Source organism: Oenanthe melanoleuca, chromosome 2 (assembly GCF_029582105.1).
Source record: "Oenanthe melanoleuca isolate GR-GAL-2019-014 chromosome 2, OMel1.0, whole genome shotgun sequence".
In the NCBI taxonomy this organism is placed as follows: Eukaryota; Metazoa; Chordata; class Aves; order Passeriformes; family Muscicapidae; genus Oenanthe; species Oenanthe melanoleuca.
In genome coordinates, this window is record NC_079335.1 from 9,537,394 (window position 1) to 9,561,759 (window position 24,366).

Consider the following 24,366-nt stretch of genomic DNA (forward strand, 5'->3'; position numbering starts at 1 on the left):
TGTGTGAACTTACCCTAGAATACTGTTCAGCTTCTTGAACTATTTGAATGAAGAGATAATGTTTTGGTGTTTTTTCTCTCTGTCTCTTACTAAAAGCTACTAAATGTAGCTACTAAATGTGTAGCTGAACCAGATCCCTTATGCCAAAACCAGTGCTCTGAACCAGCTTGTGAGACTGAAAAAGTGTTAGCTCTTAGTTTTATAACCTACTGCATAGAGTTTCTGTGTAATACTTCATGTTTATTGTGCTTTGCCAGCACAGCTGTTAATCTTCCATTACTTGGAAAGGTAATGGTACCAAATGTAAAGTAGGATTTGTTTCTTCCATTTTTGATTAATCATCAAAAAGCCTTTGAATTCTGGGGAGCTGGTTAAATGGAGTTGTGTTGTGGGTTAATCCAGGCTAGGTGACCACCAAAGCCACTCTATCACTCCCTTCTCAGTTGGAGAGGGGAGACAAAATACAACAAAAAGCTCATGGATTGAGATGGGCAGGGGGAAATAATTCAGCAGTTACTGTCACAGGCAAAACAGACTCAGCTTAGGAAAATTAGTTGAATTTATTACCATTTGAATCAGAGCTCCTTCCCCCACCCCTCCTCCCTTACTAGGCTGAACTTTATCCCCAGTTCTTTACCTCACCCCTCCCTGCTCAGTCAGGGGAGATGGGGAATGGGGCTTCATCACAGGTTGTTGCTGCTGCTCCTGCTTCCTCTCAGGGAGAGGAGCCCTTCCCTGCTCCAGTGTGGGATGTCCCTCCCACAGGACACAGTCCTCCAGAGACTTTTCCAACGTGAGTCCTTCCCTAGGGCTACAGTTCTTCACAAGCTGCTTCAGTGTTGGTCCCTTCCATGGGATACAGTCCTGCAGGAACAGGCTGCTCCAGTGTGGGTCCTGCTAGGAGCCTGCTCCACCATGGGCTTCCCACAGGGTCACAGCCTCCTTTGGGCACCCACCTGCTCAGTGCAGGGTCCTCCACAGGCTGCAGGTGGATCTCTGCTCCCCTGTGCTCCCCTTTGGGCTGCAGGCACAGCTGCCTCAACATGGACTGCACCACAGGCTGCAGGGGAATCCACTGCAGGGTCAGGATCACCTCCTCCCTCCTCTTCCTCATTGGCCCAGGTTGTCTGCACCGTGTTCTTGGTGTCTCTCATGTATTTTCACTTTTCTCTCCTCTGTCCACAATTAGTTCTGTGCCATAACTCTTTTTTTCTTCTTAAATACAATATCCCAGAGGCACTATCACCATCAACGATGGGCTGGGCTGGCCAGTGGTGTGCCCATCCTGGAGCCGTCTGGCATTGGCTCTGTCAGACATGAGGGAAGCTTCTGGCAGCTTCCCACAGAAGTCCCCACAGAGCTCCCCTGCTACCACAACCTTGCCACACAAACCCAATACAATTTGTCACCAGCTTTGTCAATAAGAGTAGAAAACATTTTCTAGTGCTGTGTCCAAAACTATTTGAATCCTCAACTCAGAATTAGGAATATACAGCATATAGATGTATTACTGAAGTAATTTTCTTTATTTTAGTGCACAATTCATGTTTTAAAATACTTTGCAGAATTGCAGGTTGTGATGAACTGTCACATTTTTGTCATTCTTTGGAGAGTTTATGATATTGTTTGTTCAGGTCCACAGTCCTTCTTGCTTACTCACTTGTGTCTCTGGGTTAAGGAATGAGTCTAGAAACTGGGCAAGCAAACAGCAATATTTTCTAAATCTTCAATAAGCTAATGGAAGAACATCCAATGCTAGCAGTAGTAGTACCTTTTTCCTTGAATAGCTTTTACTTACATAGTCCTTGAGGGTATTGTTAAAGCTGCAGTTGAAACTAGTGCAGACTTTCTAATTAACAGCAGTGTGTGGATTTGCAAATTATACCTTAGAAAAGTCACTAAAGTGACTCAGACCATGCATCCACCTAGGCAAGTCCAAGCTCCAGGATCACCACCTTTCTTCCCTCTGCATGTGTGCACTTGGTTTTGCATATCCTTTCACACCTTCCACTTATTCCTCTACTAGAGCAGTGCTGCTTCAGCTCAGGAAGGTGAGAGTCATCCAGAAAAACTAGGAAAACTCAGGGTGCATTGCTGGGAATGATACAGCCTGCAGGAAGAAGAATGCTGTTCAGCAAATGACTACAGCACATGGCAAATAACTTCTACTTTCTGTGTAGAGCCAACAGTGTTTCAGAGATTGAAGGGAGAGTGTTTGTAAGTCAAGGTGGCGTGGTGTCCACTTCAGCAGAAGCTGGGTGTCAGACTCCTGATGCATTCAACTTCTCCAGCTATGCCAAGACAAAGTTACTGCCAGATGCTTGACAGGATAATAAATCATCAGGGAATCACCAGTGTTCAGAGTTGGGAGGGACTGATAAACCCTACTCAAGAAACATGTAAAGAAGTGGAGACTATGGAAAAGTTTGGTTAAGTTTTAAAAAATGGGACAAACTGAACTAAATGTTACTGTTGAATAAGGTTAAAACTTGAAAAAAAGCTTAATAGTCAGTAAAACCTGAACCTTTGTGTGACCAGGTGCTTAAGGAACAGGGATACCATGTATTGTGGTTCTTCTAGTATGTATTTTCAGATGGAGTATTTTTCAGAGCCAGATGTGATTATTAAATGTATTCAATATTCCTAATGTCTTTCCATTCTGCCTGTGTACCTGGTTTTCCCCAGGAGCTGCTGCAAACTTCTTGTGAGAGGAGATGGGATGGACCTGTAGACTTCACAGATGGACCACTGCAGAAAATCATAGCTCTGCATGATATTCTGTGTATTTACTGATCTTAATGGATTTTAGGTTGTATAATATCACTGAAGAATAGTAAATGTTTCTCCATATTTCCAACAGGTGGATGAAAATGAATTATCTTATAATATCTTAGCCTTACTGGGTACCTTTTGTTTGGTTTAAAGCTTAAAATAAAATTTGAGATGATGGGAGACATGGAAAATGGGATTAAAAATTACCATATTTGCACAGCTTGAGAAATCTGGATCACTGGGGTCAGGTGGACCTTTTTTTTGTTTAGCTGGGATTTTTTTAAGACTTGTTTTTTCCAACTAGAAAAACTATCAAGGTTTAGTAAAAGTAGTTGGTGGTTTGTCTTTTGAGGTGATCTGAACAAGTAGCTGGATGTAACAAACATGGCTGTAGATCCTTGATCTTTCAAGAAGTCACTTTTGAAACTTCAAATAAATAAAAAACCATATAGAGACCAATTTTATCCCTCTGCCCTGCCTAATGCCTGTCTGTTACTGTTTCTGAAAACAGATGGGATGGGAAGGAGCATCATCCTGCTACTCATCCTCTGTTGTACCATCATCATCTTGATGTGCTTCATTAGCCTTCTGTATCCTGCAAACATACTGTGTCTGTGTCTCAGAAAAAGGAAAGTCCAGAATAATCAGAAAGCTGTCCTGAAATATGGAAACCTGCCCTTCCAGCTCTGTGATTTGGAAAGCTATGGGGCCTTCATTTCCTCCTTAATATTTCAGAGCTGCTCTGTCACTGAACTGAATTCTCAGGTGGACAGTCAGTGTCAGGTTCATACACAAGATTTGTGGTTCAGCACTGTGACAGTCCAGTAGGACTCCCTTGAGATGGAATATGTTGGTTATTTATATCCATCCATTTGATGAGATAATTTGTCATGACATTGTTAGTGCAGAATTGCAAGCCAAGGCACTGAAGGGATGCAATATTTTTGGGAGTGAACTTGGAGAAAACATTTTTCCTGAGTGTTGCAGAGGGATGTGGGTGCTTGTACTCCTTGTCCTGGTGCATTAGATGGCAGCACTGCCAAGGCTGTGGGATCCTCAGTGCAGCTTCACCCAGCTGTGCTACTGACATGTGTGCCAGTCTGCTAGATGGGAATTCAGCTCCTCTGAAAGAAAACCATTTCCAAATCAAACTAGGCTGGAAGAGGAGTGCTGTTTCATGTATGAAATACTAACTAAAAATGGCACATCAGCTGGACTAGTTAGGAATTGAAAACATGCTACTCTTTTAACATTTAGCTAAAACTTGCAGGTTTTGTTTTGGGGATTTTGGGCTTTTTTTATTTTTAGTTGGGGTTTTGTTTTTTTTCTTTATACAGAAGTGATTGCCACAAGAATGACTTACCATACAAATTATTGTTGGGTTTGTTTTGGGTTTTTTTTGGAGATGAGAGCTTGAGGGTTCTTAAATTATAGGCTGACATCCTGGAAATATGAAACTTTCTTAGTAATGTTATAGTATAGAACAGTCCTAAAGCCATGTCATCTTTTGTAGGGTGAGCAGCTTTTCTCTAAAACAATAAAAAAAATGTAGATCTGCCGCAGCTCTTATTAAATAGCTTTTTTGTATCTTTAGTAGCCGATTTGCTCCAGGGTAGGGCTGGTGCTGAAGGCAGGGTTTGGGCAGGAGGACACGGCTGGTCCCGGGGATGCTGCTCCAGCTCCCGGTCTCTGGAATATCCCGGTAGGGCAGCGGCCTCTGTTGGGGAATGGCAGCGCTGCAGGAGGACAATGCTGAGTGTGAATTGCTAAATTGCCTTCCAGTGGAAATGTCCCTGAGCTGAAAAAGATGGGTTTTCCCCATGGCTGCAATGTAATGGAATTAAAAAGAGCATTTTGCAGAATTAAGTTAAAGTACATTGGGCTTGTGTACCTTTGAAAAAGGAAAGCGTAATTAATTACTTTTCAACCCCAGATTCATGCTTGGAAAAATGATGCAGTTACTTGTTGAAGGGTAAATCTGAGCAGATTTCTGGAGCACAGTCTCTGCCCTGTTCAATACGAGTTCTGTTTTAAAAACAAGCGTAATTCTTCCAGACAAATTGGGTTTATTCCAGACTTGTGTGAGCATGCTTAGTTATTTTATTGCAGCCCCTGTCAAATAGGTTATTCAGTGTCAGCTGTGCCGCTAAAATGTTCCCAAATTAACAAGGCTGTAAGACTGCTTCTAAAGAAACTGTGTATTCTTCAGTGCCTTTCTCTTGGTTTCGTCTAAGAGAAAAAATGGACTGAATAAACACTCCTCTAACCATACTTTACAATTCTGGTTTTGAGGAATGTGAGTCTATTCACTAGTCTGTTTTCCCTGGCAGACATCCATCCTCCTGATATGACAAGTTTTGAATTCAGTTTTGTTCTAAAGGAGACTTTATTGATGATGTGTGAGCTCAAAAAAAAATCCAAAAAACCTAACAAACCCCAACCCAAAACAGCTTCAGCTAAAACAGGTTATTGTATAAAGTCAGTTTAGCCAAATGAATTGACATCAGAGGCAGCTTCAAACAGCTTTTCAGTAGTCTGAATACTTACTTTCCTGTACAAAAGCATTTCCTATCTGGCTGTACAATTTATTTTTTCTAGTTTTCAGATAAGATGCTAATGATTGAAGCCCCAATAATTCAGTGATATAGGCTGTTTTAGGGGTTTGGAAGGGGATTTTTGGCCTGCATATATTTTACTCTTCTTGTGGTTGGTTTGCAGTCCCTGGTTTGTGGCCACTGGGTGTCAGCAGTGCCGAGCCGTGTGCGGGTCTGGGTTTGGACTGGGAACGCTGTCCCAAAAGTGTCTGTAAAAACTGCTGGAGTCTTAGTGCTTGCTTGGAAAACATGTCCATCAATGAAGTAAAACTGCATGTTTTGTGCAGAATTGGGGGTGGTTCTGGCACTTCACTCATGTTTGATTCAGCACATTTACACAGGTGACACAATTCAAACTGTTACCTTTAATGTTAATGGAGTTACTAGAGCTGTGATGAATCCTGAAAATGAAACCAGCTTATCCAAAATATAACTTGTTTCAAGCTAATGGCACCAAGCTTCTTCTTCCTAAATCTAAAGATGATAATGAGTGATAGCTACTATTTTTTTTTTTTTTATATTGACTCTAATTATTTATTTTCTGGTATGTATATTGCTTTGGGATTTTATATGACGGCAGATTTTTATTGTTTTAAAACACCACTAATACCAGTAGATGAAAATAGAATGTGTCAGAAGGCATCTCTGCTGCTCTAGCACTATTCAGAAGAGAAATAAATATGCATTAGTCTAGGAAAAACACGTTTGTATCTGGGGAGAATATTGCAGCCATCAAAAAAGAGTGATTCCTGCAGTGCATGTTACCAGGCTGTTTCCATCTCTGCAGCAGTCTCTAGCATTTCAGGCTGAGGGCAGAAATGTTCTCACTGGTTGTGAGGCTTTGCTGCTTCATTGGCAGAGGAAGGCACATGGGATCTCATAGGCTGCCAGGCCGTGATGCCATGTGTTGCTAAGGGCTGCCCTGCATTCAGCTGATGTGGGCAGACACCTATCTGCTGCCTCATTGCTTTTTTCTTCTTTTTTTTTTTTTTTTTTTCCTTCTCCCTGTTCATGGCTAGATACTGTTCAATAAGCCTTGAAACAGGCTGATAGGATTATTCATCTAGAAAAACAGTGTAGGGAGACATTCAGTAAGTGTTTTGTTTATGTAGTAACATTGCAAGTGTTATAACATTCCACTTTAATGCTAGACTTTTAATGCTGTGCATGTTTTTTACTTACTGTTTTGCCAAAATATCTTTGAATTGGTGGTTTATGGCACACTTACATGACCAAGTGAAAATTTAAAACTCAAATCCTAGGAACAAAATGTTTCTTGTTTCTTTAGATGTGTTTTCCATATAGTGTTGTGCTTAAGTACATACGAGATTTTCAGGGAGTACCATTTTCATATTGCAGATTTTAGTTTTGGGAATAGCCTATGCATATCCAAAAAGGAAGTTGATGCTCTCTTGAAGCAGATTTTCTTCAGGGATCACAACAAATTTTTTTTATCTATTTATTTAACTGTTTTTTAAAAATAGTTTGAAAAAATATTATTCTTGCAATAGAACAAAAACCCAATAGAAAGTATCACTTATTTATATCTTTGTAGTGTTTTGCCTGTAATGAGAGTTAAGTTCTCCAGCTGCTCACTAGTTGCAAGCACTGTCTTTTGTAATGCAGCTTTTCTTCCAGGTGTGAGAGGGGAAATTTCTTTAGTGCTCAGATGAATTTACTTGCATTGCGTATTCCTATTGCATTTCCCCTGGGCTTAGCCCGGGGGGCAGGGGGCACTGAGATGTGTTGGGATGTTTTCCACAGGAAGGGCATGCGTGCAAGACTTGTTTGGAAAATATGCCTTTGCTTTCCGCTTGTCTGATCAGCACTCCACACGCAGCATCATGCAACCCCATAAGGCTGTAATGGGCCAAATCAGCCTAATCCAATGTGGCATTCCGTATGTCTTCCTCTGCAAGTAGGTCAAGTTTAAGCCATGTTCCTGGCTTGTGCTCTGGTTTCCCATAACCTGCTCCACGTGGCTCGACTATTGTGCTGGAGTGCAGAGCATGCCAGCAGGGATTCTGGGCAGCCTCACAGGGACAGTCAGTTTTTGGACAGAAGCTAGTATTTTTGTTCTGCTCCCATCTCGTGATGTTGCATTCGTGGCAGGAGAAAACTTCAGTGGTTTAAATGTGTGCTTTTACTGAGTCTTAGGCTGTTAGTTTACCTAATGATTTGCCTCTGGACACTGCGCTATAAAATTTTAAATTCAGTAATGCCTCTGGGAGAGAAATTGGTTTGCGGGTTTTGAAGTGTATCATATTCTGAATGAGAATACCAAATAAAATTGGGTAGAGGGTGATGGTCTGAAGCTGTGGAAAAGTCTTCAGGCTGGACATATGAATGTTTTGATGTTAGTGATTGCAATATGTAGGATTCTTCTTGATAGGGATTCCAACTTCAATGTGCATTTTTTTCCATTTGTGCTGGAACAGTTGTGGGTGAAAAGGTGGGTTAGCACCCCCAGAGGTCACCTCCAATCAATGCTCTGAGTCAGCTATTTGACTCCAAAACAAACCCCAGCTACAGGACATGAATGAACAGCAGGGCTTGCTGATGGTTTTGGTTTTCATACAGGCTTAAGTCTTTCTTGAGTTAGAAATGATTGATGTAGCAACGTGCTCAAGAAGGGTGCAGTAAGTGCTGGGAGATGTTCTTGATTAGGCAATGGAAGCTCAGTGTCAGGGAACTGGAACCACATCTAACTTTCTAAACTAGTAATTTAACTTAGTTCAGATGAAGTTCTGGACTTGCAAGGAAATTGTGAGAGAGCTTGGTAATACTGGCTGGGCATGCCACTATGTGGTTAATTAGAAAGGTAATTCACAGAACTACCAAAATGCTGGTGTTGCTTTTACAGGACATCAAATAGCAGAAGAGGGCACTGAAGCTAATTGTCAGTAGCTGGATTTGTAGATTAGCTTTTTATGCTATGTGCAAATTGTCATCATCTTTAGTGTTAGAGCCAGTAGCAGTCCTTCTTTCATGTATTTTAAACCCAGAAATACTGCAAATGATGGGCCATCTTGAACAAGACAAGAATCTCTAGTAAATCTTATCTGTCAGGGCCTGATGCATCTCTGAGCTAGGGTGCTTTACTCTAGATTGGTCCAGGTATTCTGCTCACACAGCACCTTCTCTGAAAGGTCAGATTTCATTTTCCCTTATGTAGTGTTCCCTCTGAGTACAACAGGTCAGAGCTGCCTACTGCTCAGGTATACCTTCTAAAGGGAAATAATGTACAGAAGTGAAGGACCATCTAACCCTAGCTGTGGCATATTGACCTGCAGCTGCTTCCATGAATCTGGGAAATCCCACAGATGGCACCATGGTCCTGTTTCTAAAAGGTCATTTCAGAGCTTGAGAAGGGGGTGCTTAGCTTTTCCAGAAGAGTAGGTTCTGACCTTTTTTGCTCTTGCATTCATTACCTGGAATGCTAAGCTGAGAAAAAGCATCCTCCAAAAAAGTGCTAGAGAAATTACATCTTCTCAATATTTATCTAAATTGAGTTTTCAAGCTCTCCATAGCCTGAAGTCTTTTTGGATTTCAGCTGGGAGAAATGGTTGTTTTCACAGTTCTTAAAACACATCAGGTCTTCCAGTTTTAAGGAATGCTTGAGATGCTTGAGTAAATGTTACAGTGCATCTTGAATCAAATTTCAGAAATACTGGGTTTGTCCAGTTTCAGCTAGATTTCCATGCACTGTATAAAACCTGAATATATAGTGACTATTTTGCTGCTGAGAAAGCAAATGTGATTGAGCAATCTTGTGTTGTAAAACTCTGATGTGACTAAAATTTATCAAGATTTTTTCAGTACAATGAACACATGAAAGGAGAGGGTTGTTGGGAACTTCATTACGAACAAGTGTTCAAGCAGCTTTGTGTTCATGTAAGTTGAAATACATTCCTATAGCACATCTTGTCATCTTGCTGCTGTCATAGTTGAATGAATCCATTACCATCAATTTCTCTCCTTTGCTCAGGGAGGCTCTTCACTGAGCTCTTACCTTTAGATCAGTTGCATCTTTTGATTGAACATCCCATTGACTGTTTCATTGTACTGCCAAAATTTTTATTATGCTTCTCTATTTATTAAACTTAACTCCTGGAAAAGAAACCATATATTCTTCCTGGGAAACTTTCCAGAGGAATGAAGGTATTTGTCTTGCAAAACCAAGTCCCCAACTCCCTACTTGTATTAGGAGGTGGTAGGTGCTTGGTTAAACAATCTGTTCTGCAGTGCCTGTGTGCTCTCCTGTGAACTTAGCTTCAAAATATTTGAACCCTATAAGCATGCCCCTACTCTGACCTTCATAAGTAATATTATCCAATATTTAAGCCATGTGCATGAGCCTGTAAACTCTTAGGAGACTGGTTAATATCAAAACAAAGGCAAAGCCTACACAGAGGCATTTTTTTGAGATATGGAAAATATTTGGTTGGAGGAAGGGATGGTGCAGCTGAAGCACAGCAGAAATTGCAGGTACAGGAGTTCACTTTAGACCATTAACACTTTTCACTGCCACGTGTTTGCTGCTTGTTTGTTAATGTTGAAGTTGAGATGTGATATGCTGTTCTGAGGTTGAAGTTTGATTTTTAAATATGAATCTGTAAACTGGATCACCATCATGCAGCTTCTACTTCTGGTTTTTTATTGGCCCTGTTGAAAATATTTGTTTAAGGATGCCTCTGTCTGCTCCCCAACAAGAACAACATTCATAATCTGGAAAACTCTGAAATAAAGTGGTTTATTCAATCCTGTGTTACAGAACACACTTGAGAGATATGGAAAAGCAATTTCTCTGCTTTCTGCTGTTGCATGTTTACACAGCACTGGTGCACGTGTAACTTTAAAATAGTTTGCTATGCTATGGGATAGAAGATCCTGGAAAAGCTGCCTCTGAAGAACCATGTTTTAGTGGATTAGTTTTCAAGAAGAGTCTCTCAGCCAGACACCCTAATTTAAAAATTCCTTGAATTAATAGGTGCTTTTCACAGGCTGAGAAGTCTGATCTGAATTTCCAGTAAATAAGTTCTAATTGTTATGAAGCAGGTCTTTCATTTCCTTGAGTTTCAGGGAGAAGGTTGAGCATGTGAAAAAGCCGGTGTACACCTCCTGATGAAGCTCTGTGTGCAGAGTCCCCTGTGGTCACCTGGGTTACACTCAGAGTCACAGTGCCAGAAGTCTGGATTCTTGGCAGTCATCTGGTCATTCTGTAGAAGCTGTTGGAGCAAAGACTTGTGGTTTTTTTCAGCAACTTGAGATTAATTGCCTCTTCCTTCTCAAGCTTTGTCTGATTGCTGCATCTTGCAGATCCCAAAAACTAAATCATAGGCTGTTCTTAGTTTGACCAAGAAATCTGTCAGCACAGGTTCTGAAAATTTGTTTTGTGAGACAATTTGTTTACAGTTCACATTGCTTCAGTTTCCTTGACTCCTAATAAATAATGATTCCTGGTGTCATGCAATTTCCATCCAGGTAAATATGATTCTTCAGTAAAGGTAAAATCAGGAAAAAAATAGGGCATATACTGGTTGGTGGGTATTGTTAGACCAACCAAATCAATTCGAAAATTGATTTTTTAATATCTTTTGCTTGAATCTAATTGTCAGATTGTTGATGGTTATTCTTAAATAATTTGAGATGAGATTTTTGGGTGTGTGTTGCTTGTCTTGCAGTAGCACTCTAGTGTGGTCTTGTCATTTCAGAGCAATGGTTAGTAGGTATTATTTTCAGCCTCTGTAAAGTATGGAAAGGTTCATGAAAAGGCTGCTTTGTTATGAAATGCAGTTTTCATACTCCTGCAGGTATTGATTTCTGAAACTTATGGTAACATTTGAAACTGTTTTGATAATTTATCTGATCTCAAGTGATCTAACAACTATTTAATTTTCTTCCACTTTCCATTTCTTTTAGCTGGGATGTGACAGCAAACATAAGAAGAACTGTTGAAACTTGATTTTTCTCCGGGTTTTGGAAAAGTCTAGTTTTTGTTTTGCTTGTAACTGTGATTTATTGGGAAAGCTGTTCATTGGCCACTGATGACTACTACTGAGAGACTTTCCAAAATCTGTTTTGGATTACAGAGAGGTAGTAAAAACGTGCTGTGATGACACCATTTGAGGTTCTTTTTGTCCTAGACAATAATGGGTTTGTTTGGTATTGAGTGCTGCAGTTATGCAAAACAATTGCTCAGTCATCATAGATCTGATGTTCTTTATATGTATTAAACAAAGATGAAAAAGAGCCAGTAATTCACATCTTTATTTTCATCAAAGATTGTAACTTTTCCAGTTTTTCAACAATCACTGCTCTCTAAGAAGAAGGGGCATGGAAATGCACTGTACTGTGCAGGAGTTCTGCTCCCCACCAGAAACTGATGAATCCTGAGTGCAAAATGCAGTGAGAGCCCTGTTCCAGTGAAACCCAGGCGTGTACTTAAAATAGGAAATGGTTATTGGAACTAAATTATTTTGCCATTTTTATTTTTAGGTTGGCTGGCATGGGTAATCTCATTAAGGTGCTAACCAGGGACATAGACCACAATGCAGCACATTTTTTCTTGGATTTTGAAAGTAAGTCTCTCAGCCCTTCACAGCTGGTGCATTTCAGATGGTAACAGTAGGGTTGCTTATACCTGCTGCAGTGAAGGCCAGGGGACTCAATTGCAAAGTTGGAATTTGAAAGAGTTGCATGTGTTTTTTCTGTTCCTTTTTTTTTTTTTTTTTTCCCCTCTTTTTTTCCCCCCCTCTCCAGTAATATCCAAGCCACCATCATGCTGCTGTGTAAATTTTCTTTCCATGTGCTTAGTCATTTTGGGTCTCTGTGGTCAGTGATGTCCATCCATCTGCCTGCAAATCAAGTAATCATGAAATGAGAAATTCTGTCAGTATGCCATGGTAATCTGTGCTGAGCAGTTGCTCACTGTAATCCTCTCGTACACAAGAGTGAGTGCTGAATCATTCCTGATCCTGCTTTGGTCATTCATCGTGCAGTTAATGTGTGGTTTTTTTACATCCAAAAGTCTGCAGTGAAGCTGTCTGAGTTTCACAGATGTTTTAGGCAACTTGTGTAAAAGATCTGTGGCATATCTTTGTTAGCATTTTCTGCACACTGAAATGATGTATCATGATGTGGTTTTCTACAATGGCCTTCTGACACAATTGCAAGGGCTGACAAAATTAAAGCTTTTTCCTTCTGTTGTCTCATCAGGTTAAAATCTAGCATGGCTAAAGCTTTCAAATCTGGTACTTGGCCCTCAAGGCAGTACTCCTGCTCAGGACACTGGTGCTAGGGTGTGCTGGGACAGAACAGTCCCTGGCAGAGCCTTTGGTTGGATTCTGCCCCTTTCCCAAAGGGGCAGCTGTGAGGTTGGTGACACAGTCACTTCTTACAGGAATCCTGCACTGCTGGGGCCACCAGCTGTGTGTCCTCGAGGTGGGGATGTCCCTTCACCCAGCCTGAAGGACGGGTTCGTGCCTGATGGAACTCTGGTCTTTTCCCACTGCTTCAATCAACTACATTTGGGGTGTTCTTTCTTATAAAAGAAAATTTTCTTTTCTCTCATTCTTGTCTTGGCAGGTACCTTAACATGGGGAACCTTCTAAAAGTTTTGACATGCACAGACCTTGAGCAGGGGCCAAATTTTTTCCTTGATTTTGAAAGTGAGAAGATGATTTTATATATCTATTACTCTTTGCCTGCAGTAGACTGCATTTGTCATGTACTAAATGTATGTTTTCATTTTGCCATTCTTCTAACTGCTTTGCATGCCTGAGCTATGAATAATTGTTCAGTGAACCTTGGTAGAAAGCAATAACCTGTTCTAAAATATCCTCAGATCCTAAAATGTAAAATCTTTATGTTAGGAAAGGCTTTCAAATTGCATTTGACTGTTGAAACCTGATTTAGTTCTTGTTTTTTTTTAACCAAAATTCTTCCTACTTTTAATCAAAATGTTAAGAATAGTTGTAATTATTTGAAGACTTACTGAAGCTGCAACTGACTTACTCAAATTTGTGAGTTTTGTCCTATGCTCCTTAAAGGAAGAACTGCAAATGAAACCTGATTCTTGTCACTTCCATTGTGACTTAATAATGCTGCATGCACAGGCTGGCTCACAACAGCTATTCATAGCTCCAGCATCTTCATGTCAAAGGTTATATGTGAACCTTACTGGATCTGGCACTGAAATTTAAACTCATGCCTTCTTAAAAGGGGGTCTCAATGTGTATAGAGATGAAATTGATTTTGAAAAGAGGAGACATGTAGCTTGTCTGATCATTGCCAGGTACTCTAGAAGGTTCACATATGTCTGTATTTCTGCTTTTAGTTTTTGTTGCCTGATACAGTATAGCCTAAGAATGGCAGGTAAGTGTTGCTGGCTTCTGCTATGCATGTTTAATTACTTTCTTTTGGGATGTGCTGTTTCTTTAGCCAGCTGTACATCAGCAAGCATAACCTAAGATTGATGTTCAAGTTCATTTTGACCATGTAATAGAATACAATGGGATAGTGTAATAAAAAACTGATGAATTATTATGATACGGATAATTTGAGATGCATTATATCTTTTTTCCCCTGAATTGTTTTTCATTTGTTTGATGGAACAGTAGCAGTTTTTTACAGTAGTTATAATATACAAGCAAAGGCTTGAAGAAATATGGTTTTGCTTCAATGACATTTAAAGTTACAACTTCTCTAAACCCTTACCCTGTAGTGTTGATTTTTATCACTTGTCTCTTCTGAATATATTGTTGCTGGAAGATGCTAGCTGTACAGAGTATTCATAATGGGAAGATTATCAAGGCCTGTGTTCAAAAACCAGAAAGCAAAATTTGTCTAAGACCAATTCTTGCATATTGTCATAACAGGTAAAATTGAGTGAATGTGAGTACTCATGTATGAGGCCATTGGAGTTGTGAAGCTCCAGCTTAATCTGCAAATATTGAAAATTTAATTGGAGTAAATTAAATTCACATTAGCTGGATAGAAGAGGCATAGTTCTAAAATAAATTTCAATAAAAATTGCTCTTTTTTTATTTTAAAATACAGATTCTTTAGCTATCAGTTTTGTTTTCAAATGCATGTTTTGAGCATGAACAGGATTTGGCATGGGAGTAAGCAGGTTGCTGACATGAAATGCTTTCATATGCAGTCAAATTAGGTGACTTATATTATGGCTGAATTGTTAGACTGTTCTTTGTTCATTTTGGACCCTGTTCTGCATTTGTTTCTGCTGCTATACTGTGTGTCCATGCTTCTTTGTCCTCTGTTTCAGATAGCTTGCCTTGACAGGATCTTGGCTTTGACACAGCCAAGATCTTTCTTCAAGACTTGGCACTTAATCTTGTGATACTTAATGTTGTGGTTTTGTGTGGAAGGACAAGTAAGCTCTGTATTAAAAACAAATTTGCCAGTTCTGTGTTACGCCTGGCCCAGGAATAGGCAGTTTGAAGTCTTTTGTTCTTAAATCCATGTATGTGAGCAGGCTCCAGTGTTTCTTACATAGTACCATTGGGAACTAAAACCTAATGATCATGAGGCTTTGTAGTTCTTGCAATTTCAAATTTAGAAATATTTTAGACTTCTAACCCTTATTTTTCCCCTAGATGTTTATGTTGGTGCTATATTCCAGTGATTGGTGTGACTGACTATCAGAATCCATGTAAAAAATATGATGATGAGCTGTAGGCTTTTCCTTGCCTCAACACTGGTTAAGCTTATGCTTTCTTTGGCCATTCACCTTACCTGTTTGAAATAAATAGTTGTCTTGAGTGTTCTTTTAGAGTCTGTGCAGTGCTATTAGAACATGAGCAAAGTGCACAGGTAAATATTGTTTATGTGAAACAGCCACCTAAAATGTGAGAAGCTTACAGCTCAGCTTTTACATTGGTGTCATTACTGTCACAGTTGCAAAGCCTTTCCAAATTTACTGATTTGAATAGTAGCTAAAATACAGTGTAGTTTGAGATGGTGGTATCAAGCTAGTGCTGACAGTATCCTGCATTATCTCCAGAGGACTTGGCCAGGTTTCAGAGGAGCCACAGAGACAGCATTCTCCATAGTAATGCCAACAGAGATGAATAAATTATTTCATCTCCAGCAGTCTGGCCTTTTTTTTCCCCTTGTTTGTGAGTTTTGTCCCAGACAGTTTCAGATGACTTGATGTGTTCTTCCCTGGGAAAAATCTCAGCTTAAATAGTTTGCTGTGCAGTGTAAACTTTTAACCCCAAATTTCTCTCCCTGCTGGCTCTGTAGGCTAGCCAAATATTATTTTAATAGTCACTGAATGTGTGTGTTCCCCTCATGCAATATGTTGTCTCACTTTTGTAGTATTTAGTCCACATAACAGCATTTGTATATTGTTTCCAGTCTCCTCTTCTGTCTCTAATACATTACTGTGTGACCATTCTGAACTCTAAGTGTTCATTGCATCTAGTGCAGTAACATTCTGATTAAATTAAAGATGAACTCCCATTTACTTGCAGAACCTCAGTCTTCCCTTTTCTTATTATTGGATTAAAAATAGTAAAGTTGCCCTGAATAACCAGGGATCAGCTCCTGTGGCCACAATATCAAACCTCAGGACATCTGGGTGAGCTGTGCTGTGCTTACTGGGTTTGTTCTTTCTATGGAAAGTATTGCTGATAAAGGCACAGCCTTGTTGTAGTCTTGTAGCAGGAACTTAAATGGACAGAGGAGAAGAGGGAGATCCATGAAATTGCATGCCTGGCACTGCTGGCTGCTTTTTTTTAGCTGCCAAGAGTAACTCCAGAAGTGCAGCTCCCTTTCCTGCTCTGTGCACTCCACCTTGGGGAAAAGGAGTTGCACAATTAGTGATTCTTAGGTGAAGGTCCTGGAGCTTGAGCCCTCAGGTACATACTGAGGGGTGCCATTCCCATTATATGGGAATGCTGCCTCTATCTGTTCAAGGTGATAACAGTGCTTAGCAAGAGTGATCCCTCCATTGTTCTTCCCTGTGATGGACTTTCAGAATACAATGTCCTGACCAGCACTTGGAAGCAAATAAACCAATTTTGCTCTGGGTCAGTTGGCATTAGGCCTTGAAGATTTTTATATCATACCTTTTAACCCTATTCTAATAACATCTTAAATGTTTTGTAAAGGGATTATAAAATAATATAAATTTCCTTTTTAAATTTGACCTCTCTTTTAGAGATGCCAGAGGAAATTGGTTGAGACAAATCAGGTTTATAGATGTCTTTTATTGGAGAGGACTAAGTTGACCAAAAATAAAACATATGCCAAAAGAAATAAGTCAGTACCTACTTGGTTTTCAAATAGATTGATATTTAGAAGTTTGTAATAATCAAAATAAACAAGCACATAAAGAACCCTACCACCCCAAAAAATTAACTATCAAATATTGGTTTAAGTTTCCTGGAACATTTTAAGGAAATGAAATACAGTAGTTGGCTGTTTACATCCTACACTGAGAGGTGATGGTGGTGTTGATTTGCCTAGCCAGCTGTCCAGTGAAGACCACTAAATTTGTATCTGGAAGATGATTTTCATTTCTAAACATGTAGGGTCACAGTACTGCAGCTGTTTGCATGTTGGTGGGTTTTGCAATGAGGAACAGGAGTTCTTCTGAGCCCTTCTGCTCTGCCCTTCCCAATCTTGAAAAATGAACTCTCCTTACTACACAGGGTAAAGAAAAAAATGGCATGAAAATTTAAATAGGCAGGAGATGTTCTCAGCGTGAGACAATCCAAGTGACAAGTCTTGATTGCATTATTTAACAACACAATCTGGAATGCTACAGAGCTTCACATCTTAGTCTGTATTTCACTATAACATTTCATGTTCGTGCATGAACTGCTGCCAGTCAACTGGTGCTTCCCTGTCTGCTCTTTTCCCTCATCTTTTGTCTTCATTTCTTACAGCAGTCTTCAGCAGCTTTCAAAATTATGTGACCTTTGTGATGATCTGAAAAGCACTGGCCACTTTTACTCGATGCCTAATCAATGTGGTGCTCTTGTATCTATTTATTTTCAAAGGAGTGACCAGGTTCTTTTTAACCTGTGCTAATTCTTGATGGTTTTCAAAATACCAGTTAAACTGTTGCAAGGTCTATATATAGGCATATTTGGTAATAATGCCTGCTCTTTATGCATTAAACTACAAAAACAAGATGTATTTGCAAAAATTACAGCAAAATCCAGGCAGGAAATGTATGTGAAATCTATTTTCTCCTAATACAAACTTTGTTTTCTCTTGTGTTTTTCTAGTATGTAACACTAAGATACTGTGGGAGTTTTATTTCAAATGTAAAGATGTACCTAACTTCCATGGGAAGTTGTACATATGGATCATGGAAAAAGCACTTCTAAAAAGACATTTTCCAGACTCTTCACACTGCACAAAGTCATGAGGATATATTGTCCTTGGATAGCTTTTGTCTGTCCCTATAAAAAAGAATCTGTTGTTAATACCCTGATTTTTGGCATTGGAAATAATGGACTAAAATACAATTATATTTATTCCATAACATATTTTGCCCATGTTAACAGAGAAGTGGGTTTTTTACAAGAACTTTAGTAATTAACTTTTTTTTTTTTTTTTTAAATATGAGTCTAAAAGGAACTAACCTTATAGATTCCATCAGCATTTTAAAAGAAAAAAATTTTGTTCAGTTAAACCATGTCTGAGATACTTGTCCTAGCTGATTATTTTTAAAGGTTAAAAACTTTTGTTGATTCTTCTCAAAACATACTTCTTGCAGAATCACGTTTCTTTAAAGATGTCTATTTAGCTTTTTGAAATTGTGACCCAATATACTTCTGGAAAGCCCTTAGCTAATTAGAAAAAATACAGGAGACAGCTTATATCTTTAAAGACAGGGGAAAAAAAAAAAAAAGCCCTACACAAGCTCACACTAGATCTTTCTGTTCTCAGCTCTGATTTTTTGATGAGTGCAGTAAAGAATATGTTTTAAGAATTAAATATATTTAAAAGTAAAAGGTGGCTCCTTTCCCAAGCAGTTAAAGATGAGGCAGACAATATGGAAAATAATCTGATGCAGTGTTTCTAGATAACAGTAGACATGGACACCTCCTGTGCTATCTGTAGTGAGTGTGTCTTTTGAGTTACTCCCAGTGAGCCTCTACTGCACCCCAAGGTGAGATTATATGATTGTCATAAAGACAACTCATCAGGATTTCTTCTCCTAACTGAGTTTTAAATAAGTCAAGAAGATAGAATCTAGTGAATTTTTGGGATGGTAAATGAAGAGACTACTAAAATGGATACAATTATTCAATTATATTGTACAGTTGGGAGTTCCTTATACATTATAGTAGCTCTTCAGAGAATGAAAATTCTTGATGAGTTACTGCATGAAGAATTTGTCCTCTAGGTGATGGTGTGCCTATTGAATTCCATGTTGTTAAAAATAAATATATATACATTTAATATGTTCTGCTGTTTAGATGCCCAACCTACAGAATCTGAAAAGGAAATTTATAATCAGGTGAATGTAGTGTTAAAGGATGCAGAAGGAATACTGGAAGACTTGCAGTCATATAGAGGAGCTGGCCATGAAATACGAGAGGTGAGCTAGAGCGTTACAACTGTGCACAACCTGTGGTTGTTCATTGTCTGATCCTAACCAAATACTGCTGGGGTTTAACTTTGCTTGCAGGAGCTGTTTTGGCAGAGCATGTTGTCTGTTAAAATCACTGTCTTAAATTTCTGCTCTGGAATGTTTCTTTTTAACAGCAAAACAGATGTTGCTTGTTTCCATCATATTAATCCACATATGTAATAGCAAATGATGCTTCTCAGAGTTTTTGGGGTATTATTCCTATTGATTTTTCTTTGTATTCCCACATAAACTCTTCTTGAATTAATAGTGAATTTGGAAAGAGTGTGGTGTGACTACAGTCCAATTCTGAGTGTTGACATCCTCTTGTATGGTAACTGGAGAAGCCTGGTTTGGTAATCCTAATACAAAAGGCATCTTCTTTCAATCCCTTTTAATTGGCTTTTATTTACTAAAGTAGATGTTTGGAACAGAAGCAAAGTTCCTGTACAGAATGTCATTCCATATTTTTTTTCTGTTTAATAAAGGGTGGAATAAATATTCTCCCAACCCCTTTGTTCTTCTTCACATGCAGCAATGGGGGTTGCTTTACTCATGAAGGAAGGAGTTACTCAGTGTAACATACCCTTAAGAAATAGTGTTAGAGAGGAGGAGTCTCTACTCACTCCATAGCAATTTGAGATACTCAAAGCCATTCAGCTTTGAGAGTTTTTCTCTCCATTGAGTTGATTAGGTAGGTTTAAGAAGGATAACTGTGTCACACAACACCCTTGGGAGGGGAGATACTTGTTCTTCAAGGAAGGAGCGTGTTCAGGGACAGGCTGTGGGGTCAGGCAGGAATGTGTGTCTGCAGATGCCATGGAGAAAGGAGAAAGACCCTCCGAGAGGAATTAGACATGGCAGGAAGGAAACTTTCTAGGACCAGAGAGGAGTGTGCTGCAAGCCACAGCCCATGGTTGACTGAAGCAGTTCTTGAAATCAAGAATTTGACAGTGAAAATGCTGCACAAGAGTTGTGAGCATTTTTATTTCTGTTTTATTAGTACATTTTCAGTTGCTAACTGGAGAGGTTGAATTTAAGGTATTATGTCTGGAAGTTAACTGTAAAGACAAAGTCTATAAGTCTGTCCCTCAAAGCTGTGGTATATGCTATGTCCTGTTGGTGCTTTATGTTGTTGATTATGCTTAAATGTTCCTATTGTAGTAGTTAGCCTGAGTTTCATAGCAATTTTTTTCTTTGCAAATTTGGTAATTAGTGATACCAACATTAAGATGCGGTTTTGATTGCTAGATTTTTTTGCTTGGAGTAAGCACAGTAAAGTTGTTAATTTGAATTAACTAGATTTGGATATGTAAATTTTCTTATCTAAATAACTTGATTTTTAACCATTTCTTTATACTCTCTCCAAGTTATTTTCCTGTTCAGGATGCTTACTTTCAACACAAATTTTTAGACCTTTTTGGAACAGACATGGGTTAGTACATGCTTGTCTCTCAACTGAAAACTTCTTAGTGGGTAGTTTTTTAATTATTAGCTCTTCAAACAATTGTCCTGCATAGGTGTTTTGGTTTTTTGTGTTTTGTTATTTGGGGTGGTTTTGTCAGCAGTGCATCAGTTTTTCCCAATCTAAGCATACTTTTCTCCTCTCTTTTTCTGATTTAAGGCAATACAGCATCCAAATGATGAGAAGCTCCAAGAGAAGGCATGGGGTGCAGTTGTTCCACTAGTAGGCAAACTAAAGAAATTCTATGAATTTTCTCAAAGACTAGGTAAATGGGAAGGTGTTAACTTGGGGGTTTTTTTGTCTTCATTAATTAGTATATTTGCCATATTCAGATGTGATCACATCTAGGTCAACTCCTTTGTGGAAAACAGCTCATATTGCACAGATTCCTCCATACACTGGATGACAGCAAACTTGCTTCACTGGATACCTGAGAGGAGAGAGAGAATGGGATCGTCCTTGTTACTCTCCCTCTACTGCTTTAGTAACTCAGGAAAGCAGTAACCAGCTGATTGACTGGAAATTAGCAGACTAAATAATCAGGAATTAATTGTCAGTGTTTCTGATACCAAGAGTACTTAGGCTCTATTATTTCTCCTCAAACATCAGAAATAATTTGCTGGGTGGAAATGTCTTGGTTCGTATACATGCAATACTTGAGGTGGTGCTTCATGCCTCTTCTGAAACTCAGTGATGTGGTGGCTATGGTAATAAACCTATGAGACTTGTTTTCTAAAAACATTGAAAGTGAAATAACAACAGACCAACTTTCTATTGTTATCTCACTTTTAATCAAATCTCTTAACATAGCTTGTAAAAAACTGTATTTAAAACATGGAAACTTTTTGCAGGCAAGTTCTGCTTTTAAAGTGGATGAAGTATTTTTCTCAAGAAGATGAACAGGAACCTGGATTATAAATTTGTCTTAAATATGGCATGACTTCTGCTTACAGCTATGTGCCCCTTGTATTCTGGGTTCTCCTAATGGCTGAAATCTGCTAATAGACTTTCAGTAACAGGTTATTGAAATATATTCTACACAAATGTTGCAGACAAAGCTTGAGTAAAACTTCTCAGTTAGTTTTTTTAGTGGCTGTCAGCGCTGATGAGACCTGTCTGTACAGCAATTTGTATGTAAATATGACAGCAGTTGACACATAGACAGGCAAGTCCCTTTATTATTAATCACCATGTATTCTGGCAGCTGTGTATTTTAAGTCCAGCATGCAGAGTGTCAGCCAGTCTGGAGCCAAGCAGAGGTGCAGCTGTGTGTTGCAAACTGCTGTTGTGTTGTTGCAGAGGCAGGACTGCGGGGCCTGCTGGGAGCCCTGACGAGCACTCCCTATTCCCCTACACAACACCTGGAGCGAGAGCAGGCTCTTGCTAAGCAGTTTGCAGAAATTCTTCACTTTACACTCCGGTTTGATGAGCTCAAGGTAAGAACTTGTAATCAGAGGGCTAGAAGAAGCAGCCAGGTCTGTTTACTGAAGCAATCTGGGTTGTGTCTTGTTCTGGAAGAGAATGTGCAGTGCATACTCAAATATCCAATATGCTTGGCTTGATCTCGTGACCTAGAGTTAGATTAAACTGGAAAGCAGATGAAATATCATATTAGCTTTAGGCACTTGTTGTTCACATTAGTCATGTTTCTTCACCCAAATTTGGCATATCACTTGGGATAATGCTGCTGCTTTTAGCTTGTGTGCACCCATAGTCCAGCTATTTTCTTGCTAATGTGCAAAGAACTAAGCTGAAATGATAATTAATTTGCTGGTCTGATACTTGGAGTCAAATTAGCAAAGCAATTTTTTTCAACCTACTTATTTCCAACTTTAGGAGACTGCTCCTTTTGTCTTCCTGTTGGAGCTTGTTCTGAATATAAGAAACCAGAAAGCTTTATGTTATGTTTTCCAGTTCCCAGCATGTGACAGGCCTTTTTGCTTCACTTTAGGAAGCTGAATGTTTTCTTTTTTGGGTGTATTATATTTTATAAAAACTTATCCTTACTTTTCTTGAATCTGTCACAACTCTCTTGCTCTCTTGCATATCTGCATAGATGACAAATCCTGCTATACAGAATGACTTCAGCTACTACAGAAGAACTCTGAGCCGTATGAGGATTAACAATGTCCCAGTAGGTAACCCTTGGATAAGATGAAATGTAGTGTTCTGCTACCTCCTCTCTTCTCCATGGACAGAACAACTAAACCCTTTCTTCTGTTTTTTAGGCAGAGGGAGAAAATGAAGTAAATAATGAGTTGGCAAACAGAATGTCTTTATTTTATGCTGAAGCAACGCCAATGTTGAAAACCTTAAGTGATGCCACAACAAAGTTTGTGTCAGAGGTAAGAGTATAAATTTATGGCTTGGATAATGTGCTTCAGAGCACTACGGGGATAGACATAATGGGCAACACAAACAGCACCAGGCCTAATCTGGCTTCTAGAAATAAAACTTGGGGATTGGAGCCTCAGGAAATGTAATGTCTTTCTCAGATGCTGTAGAATTAGGGACTCCAGCCAGGCACTTTGTGTATAAGTTCCCAAAAGTTAATAGTGTCACATCTGTAGTGATGGTTTTCCTTAAACAGGGAGCTGGGACAGGTAAGTATTTTGCCTGCAGTGTGGTTTAGAGCAGAAGTTTTGGAAGATTGAAAAGGAAACAGCTTGATTCTCTGCTTGAAATAGGGAATGGAATTGAAATGTAGCTTCCTCTTCTTCATCCCAAAACTCTTTTGTAAACTCTTCTGTGTAAAGTCAAGTATACTACATTATTGCAAAAGGAAGAAGGAAAAGTATTTCAACGTTTTGATGCATCCCTATTTATCCTTGACTACCTAAATAAATATTGGTTGTAAAATCCAGTCTCTACAAGTAGTTGTTGCCTTCTGGTAACTGTGATGATTTTTGGCTTATATGCAAAGAATGCTCACTCTTTATTAATAGAAAATAACTGTGCCGTACATGATTAATGCAAAGTTACATCTGTCTTTTAATGATTTTTTTCCCCTGTGTTCTGCTTGAAATACCTTAAGAAAACTGTCCTGTTATTTTACATTTATTTGTGATAGTTGTCTGGTACAATTTTGACTTTTGCTATTACAGCAGATGGATATATTTGGCTATAGAAATTTTTATCCTTGGAGGAGCAGGTTAGATGATTATTTCAAAACTTTCCAAAAGTCAATCATTTCAAGGGTGTGGTTCCTTGACTACAAACAAGCAGGCAAAACCCATGTGCTAGCTTTCACTCTGTAAATTGCTAATCTGCATGGTAACATTAAAAAAAAAACAACAAAAAACAGTTCAAGATTATCTGACTGACCATAGTTGTGTCAATGTGTTTAATTGTTCCACATTGCTATGCTAGCAGATAACTGATTTGACTTAGATTTTGTAGGAGAGTATTTCACAGTAATTGAATTGTGGAAACTGTTAACCTTCTTTTGCAGAATAAAAATTTACCAATAGAGAATACAACAGATTGTTTAAGCACCATGGCAAGTGTGTGCAGGGTCATGCTGGAAACTCCGTGAGTACAAACACTGCTTGGGTTGGGCATGAGTCACCTCTCTGCTTCAGACCTGTGATGCATGAAAGAAATATAATTGGAGTAATTAGGAGTTGTAATGTTTCCTTTTTACCAGCCTAGTTGTTTACACTGACATGAAACCACCTTGTTTCATTTTGCCAGCCACACAAATCATGTGGTCTACTTTTCTGAACATATTAATATTTAAAAATAGAGTGGCTATGGAAGCTAGGCAACCTCTTGGTGCTCTTTATAAGTGGTTTTCTCATGTATAATTCAGAGCAATAGACTATTTGAGCATGATTGCCTAGGGCCTCCTGAAAGAGGGGCTTTGGGCATTGCTCTGGTTGGTATGTCCTTGCTGACTGGTCTGGCTGATGGCTCTGACAAAA

General features: G+C 39.0%; 1 protein-coding gene across 7 annotated transcripts in view; it reads left to right on the top strand.

Moving 5' to 3' along the window:
- CYRIB (CYFIP related Rac1 interactor B) overlaps positions 1-24,366 on the top strand; it is a 96,342-nt gene that overhangs the window by 66,260 nt on the left and 5,716 nt on the right. For 3 of the 7 annotated variants that reach the window (XM_056484402.1, XM_056484405.1, XM_056484404.1), the window contains exons 4-10: positions 12,954-13,036; positions 18,827-18,948; positions 20,603-20,708; positions 21,743-21,879; positions 22,500-22,577; positions 22,672-22,788; positions 23,895-23,974. In XM_056484402.1, coding sequence (XP_056340377.1) covers positions 12,964-13,036; positions 18,827-18,948; positions 20,603-20,708; positions 21,743-21,879; positions 22,500-22,577; positions 22,672-22,788; positions 23,895-23,974 — 713 coding nt within the window. In that variant the 5' untranslated portion in view covers positions 12,954-12,963. Of the gene's footprint in view, positions 1-11,861; positions 11,948-12,953; positions 13,037-18,826; positions 18,949-20,602; positions 20,709-21,742; positions 21,880-22,499; positions 22,578-22,671; positions 22,789-23,894; positions 23,975-24,366 lie in introns of those variants that run through there. The other 4 variants (XM_056484406.1, XM_056484403.1, XM_056484408.1 and 1 more) reach the window with 4 other exon arrangements.